Below are 5,574 nucleotides of genomic sequence, written 5' to 3'. Positions count from 1 at the left end.
CACACACACACACACACACACACACAACACGGGAAGGACGGTGAGCCGTTCACTTTTGCTCTCTAGCTGCTTCTGTTGTCACTAATGCAGTGAATCCCAGAAATACTTCCTGAAAGCTCCCTCCCTTCATCCTTTTAGCCAACACCGGCTAAGCACCGTGTGGGTGCTGAGACACACCTGACCCTGCCTCTACTCCTCCTCCTGTAGGACACGGAGTGCGGGCTGATTCTCCATCTCTTCCTAGGAAGGAAATAGACAAAACAGGTGGGGAAAGAGGGTGGGGGGCTCCTAGGAAGATTAGAACTGCTTCAACCACTTCCAACTCCCACCCCTCCAGGGTCTGTGACCAGCCCGCTGTGGCCCTCAACCCTGAGTCTCGCTAGGACAGCAAATCCACGGCCAGCCCCCTGCTGTCACCCACTCTCTGATCTCTGTGGGTGGTGAGGCAGCCCAGAACAGCCATTGCTTACAGAGCTCAGGTCTGTGCATGTGTGTGAGCAGGCTTGGAATCCCAGGAGCACGTGTGTGCACATAAGCACGCGTGTGTGGCAGCCAACAGGCCAGGCGTGTGGGATGGGCCCACGCAGCCCCGGGAAGCCTGGTTCCTATCTCGCTACACAGCAACTTTCCTTCCTCCCCCTTCTCTCTCTGGAGCCCCTGACAAACCCACAGTTTTCACTCCACGGCTGTTTGTCTCTTTTCCTGTCATCTCCCCATCTCTCAGAGCCCCTGCGGAAACAGGGGGACAAGGGAGAGGGGAGAGGTGGGGAGACTGACCCCTCCAGCTGCCTGCATGGCTCAGGCAGGGCTCTATCCTGGGTGTGGGGAAGAAACAGGCCCAGGTGAGAGCGGAGGGAGAAGGGCACCCCAGTTAATGATTGTCTAGCCTGCACCCCACCCCCATCCCCCAGCTCCCAGGAGACACGACTTCTCCACGTTGGCCCTTGCCCCAGAGGGCAGGATGCAGAGGGACCTGCAGAGCCTCCAGCAGGAAATGAGGGGTTCTATCCTCCAACGGGCCCCCATGCTGGAGGCTCGGGGGAGCAGACCAAGGCGGTCTAGGGAGCAGATGTCCTGACCCTTTGTGTTGCCAGGTCTTTTCTCTGCCCCTGGCCATCCTGGCAGCATTGAGTGTGTGTGTGTGTGTGTGTGTGTGTGTGTGTGTGTGCAATGTGTGCCAGCTCTTGCACAATTGTGCTGGGAAGTCCTTCCTGCTGTCCAATCCGCACGCCCTCCTAGTGCAGGGTCTTTTCTAAGGGGCTCATGGCCTTCTCTCCTTTCTCCCCACCGTTGTCACTCCAGAATCTGGGAGCTGCCACCATATTAGGAGATGCTTCGAGCTGCCCAGAGAGAGACTGGGGGCTGGGCCTCTGACTGCTGAGCCCCATTCCCTTTCTCTCCCCCAAGAGTCCCCAGGAGTGGCTCTGCCACCGGTGCCTGGATTCCTCCTGGGAGCAGGGTGTGGCCTCCTGGAGGTGGGTGCGAGGGGCTCCCCCTGGCCTGCCTTTCCGCCTCTACTTGGGCCAAAATCCCACTCTGGAAACATGAATCCCGGTCAGCTTCTGTTGGGCAGCGGCCTCAGGTCCCATGGAAGGACCTGCGTGTGGTCTGGGACGCCAGGCACAAGTCTGCGGCCAGGAGTGGCGGGCGCCAGGCCTGCGCCCTCGGGAGAGGGAGGAAGTGGGGTCTGACAAGTGACCGCGCTGGTGAGGGGTTCTCGGTCCTCTCGGTTGGAGTATAAATAGCCCCTTCTTCTCCGGGAGGCGCCGAGGAGGCCTTATCACCTGGCGGTGGTAGCCAGGGGAGAGAGGCACCCAGGGCTGGGTTGCTAGGTAAACAGAGCCCAGCTGGACTCAGGGGAGGGGGCAGGTGTGCCTGAGCTGAGCTAACAAAGGCTCACTTTCCCACAGGAAGTGCCGGCCCAGGCGGAGAGGGGGAGGCTGGCGACAGGGCACTGGGGGCCGCCAGGGAGGCTGCTGGGAGGGAGTGTGGGAGCTTCTGACGTGTGGTCTGTGCTGCGGTCTGCACACCCGTGTGCGCCTTTGTGCGGGTCCACCTCAGCCGTGGATGTGTATTGATGTGCTATTTCTGTGCCTGTGCAGGGAGGGGCATCCTCTCTCTCTGGCCCCAGGTTCCCCATCCCCAACGAGAGCAGCAAATCCCCAGGGGCCTGCTGGGAAGGGGTCAGTGCAAGCATGAGAATTCCCGGACACTGCCACCCTGGCTCTGATTCCTGTTTGTGTGTGTGTGTGTGTGTGGTCTGCCTGCGGAGGGGCCTGTGAGGGGCTTCCTGATCGCTTGGGTGACAGACAGTACAGGACCAGGAGGGTGCAAGACCAGGAGCCTGAGCGTCTGTCCCTCAGCCCTGGCTATGCACACACACTCCCTCTCTCCTGAGGAGATGGGACCGCAGATGGATAATCCCAGATTGGTGGAGGATAAAGCTGGAGGAGATCGGCCCGAGGATTTGTGGGACCCTCCTCCCCAACCAGCTGCTCTCAGATCCAGGGGTGGGGGCGGGGCGGGCAGGAACAGCCGAGGTGGGGCTTAGATTTGATCCAGGGCCGGGAGTCCCTGGCCAGCAGGGCCCAGCCAGACGGACTGGGATACCCGGGAAGACGTCCCGTGTGGGGTGGGGGGACTGTCGTTTCGGCCCTGCTCTGTGATAAGTGAGGCTCTCCGGGCTGGAATACCAACACTGAGGGGGTGGCCCACGACCGCCTGAGCCGGCTGTTCTGCGGACGAGGAGACTGAGGCCCAGAGGAGAGAAAGGACTTGTCCAAGGTCACCCAGCTGTTGGGTGGCAGGGCCAGTCTTCCAAGCCCAGTGCTGCCCTGAGGGTCACTTCAGCCCCACCCTCAGAACATAGATGAATCAGATTTTTTGTTGTTAACATATTTTTGGTCACTGGAACTAGGCCTGCCCTGCCATCAGATGAGTGGGGTGACCAGGTGTGCCCCCATTGGTCAAAGTCCTTATTAGCAAAATTGCTCAGACAGGGAAGACTGAGCCCTGCCCCTCCCTCTCTGGTCCCGACGATGCTCCCCGCCCCGCCCCCCCCACCCCCCGGAAACCAACCTGCAGGAGTCATTCCCAAGTCCTGTCCCCAACAAGAACCCGGGAGTGGAACTGGGGGTGTGTGCATTTCCGCTGAACAAAAGGGAGCGACTGCGGAGAGGGAGAGGGGAGAGCTCGGTGGACCCCGGGCACAGGGAGCATCTTGGAGGGCGCGGGACAGCACCCCCATCCCGAGCTGTCCGACTGTGAGACACCAGGGGTTTGATCAGGAGGAGGGAGGGAGGAGGGGCGGCATGGACCCCGCGGGGCCAGCTCGGCAAGCCTCCCTCCCTCCTCCTGGCCCCCTCCCCCACCGCTCAGCCCCAACCAATCCTCCACCCTCAGCATACCCTGTTCCCACCCCCCTCCCCACGCCCTCTACCGTGTGCGGAGCAGCAGAAGTGATGACGTCACCATGGTCGCCAGGGCGACGGGGACGGATAAATCAGGCTGAGTGGGCGGTTGCCATGGCGCGCATTCTCCCGTTGCCACGGAGACTGGGCATCTGCTCCCTTTGTGCTGCCCGAATGCCTTCCCCCTGGGGTCAAGAGGTGTAGGGGGGGCAGGAAGAGAGGCAGACACTCCTCTAGGGGTCAGGAGGAAGTTGGGGCATCTGTGGGGTCCCCCTCAGTGTAGCGTCCTCTTTGGGGCTCTGATGGGTGGTCTCCATTGCTCCGGTGTGGAAGTGCGACAGCTCCTGTGGGCCAGCCCGTTGGCCGGGCTCTGTCTCAGGACCAGGGCCTGTGGGCAGCCCCGTTATTCCGCTGAGGAGAGCAGCACCTATCCCTGGCCGAGTCGTCGGGGGCCTTACCTGAGCCTGGTGCTGTGCCCATGAGCATCCTTCTCGACATCCGCTCCTTCCCGGGCCTCTAATCCCCTCTGGTCCTAATCCTGAATAAGATTAGGCCCATCCCTCCCTTCCCGTCAGCAAGTGAGAGGGCTGGGGAGCCCTCCCGGGCCTGGTTTCCTCCCTCTGGCCTCTCAGCAGGTCCTGGCCTGGGTGGGGTGGGGGGAGGGCTGGGTGTCCAAGGAGGCCCCCAGCACTTGCCTTCTCTTCTCTCCTTTAGATGAACAGACCAATCCAGGTGAAGCCAGCCGACAGCGAGAGCCGAGGAGGTAGGTCCTGTACCTTTGGACCCAGCCCCTTCCCCTCCATCCGCAAGGCCAGGGCTCGGAGTAGCTGTGGGACAGCCTTTCTTGAGGAAGGAAGCCAGAGCTGTGAAGGGTTCCCCGTCAAGGTTGGCACAGGAGTCAGTGTGGCCAGAGGGGAGGTGATCCAGCCCATCATAGAGATGGCAAAACTGAGGCCCCAAGTGGAATGCAAGTCCTTCCGAAATGGGTTGGGCCCTCTAGGTGACTGTACCCACCCCACAACCATCACCCCGTCCACACCCAAAGCCCTCGGCCCCCGGGGTGAGTGTCTGGAGCTCCAGGGAAGAGCTGAAGGGAAAGGGTGGGTCCCTGCCTGTCCCGAGCTGGGGCAGTGGAAAACCAGAGGCCCTGACCGTGCCCCTCCCCCTGTGCCCTGTCCCCCAGAAGACCGGAAGCTCTTTGTGGGGATGCTAGGGAAGCAGCAGACAGATGAGGACGTCCGGAAGATGTTCGAGCCTTTTGGGACCATAGACGAGTGCACTGTGCTGCGGGGGCCGGATGGCACCAGCAAAGGTAGCCCAGCCAACCTCCTCCTCACGCCCGGCCCTCTGGCCCCCCTGCCCCTGACCCGCTGGTTTCTTGGGCAATGGGTTCTGTAGGGGCCTCACCCTCCCTCCTTGCCCCTGAATTGTCTAGGCTGCGCCTTCGTGAAGTTCCAGACCCATGCCGAGGCCCAGGCAGCTATCAACACCCTTCACAGCAGCCGGACCCTGCCGGTGAGCCCCTCACACTCCCTACCCCTCACCCCCCACCCTCTCCAGCCCGCCTCGCCCAGGGCCAGCCCTGGCTCAGGGGCCCAGTCCATTCCTGACAGGGTCTTTGCATTTATTGGGAAAGAATTTTCTGGCAGAAGAACCGAACTTGTTAGGGACACCTTCACATTTCAAATAGCATCTCCCTGCCTTTTGTCTCTCATCCCTGTCCCTCATCTTCAGTCCAAATGCCGCCTCTCCTACCTCCACCATCCCTCCACCTCTGCTCATCTCCCACCTCTTCTCCACCTCCCATCCCGGGGCCATGGCCGGGCCTCAGGACGCTGGCTTAGAGGCCCCACATGCCCCGCGTGAGCAGTGGGTCAGGGCCTGCACTCACGGGGTGCAGAGCAAACACCTGCACCAGAAGTAGCTGCCCCCCAGGGGAGCGCTCACTGAGGCCTCCAGCGGGGGCTCAGCGGGGGCTCAGCAGGCGCTCAGTTAGGGCCTTCCTGCCGCGCTGGGCAGAGAAGCGCAGTCCAGATTCAAGCTCCACAACAATCCTCGCAAATGTTCCGGTTTGGTTTCTGTTTGGTGCAAACTGGTACTAAAATTTGAGGCTGCATCCCCTGAGCGTGAGGCCTGGGGTGTGGGGGCGGGGAAGAGGTAAGCG

The 5,574-nt window shown here is 61.7% G+C and overlaps 1 protein-coding gene across 1 annotated transcript in view; it reads left to right on the top strand.

Moving 5' to 3' along the window:
* Positions 1-5,574, top strand: part of CELF3 (CUGBP, Elav-like family member 3) — a 13,280-nt gene that overhangs the window by 2,622 nt on the left and 5,084 nt on the right. Inside the window, exons 3-5 of the mRNA XM_015558691.1 lie at positions 4,125-4,173; positions 4,594-4,722; positions 4,846-5,272. Coding sequence (XP_015414177.1) covers positions 4,125-4,173; positions 4,594-4,722; positions 4,846-5,272 — 605 coding nt within the window. The remainder of the gene's footprint in view (positions 1-4,124; positions 4,174-4,593; positions 4,723-4,845; positions 5,273-5,574) is intronic.

The sequence above is a fragment of the Myotis davidii genome, unplaced genomic scaffold, assembly GCF_000327345.1.
Source record: "Myotis davidii unplaced genomic scaffold, ASM32734v1 scaffold653, whole genome shotgun sequence".
NCBI classification, from domain to species: Eukaryota; Metazoa; Chordata; class Mammalia; order Chiroptera; family Vespertilionidae; genus Myotis; species Myotis davidii.
This window is presented reverse-complemented; position numbering and strand designations above follow the sequence as displayed.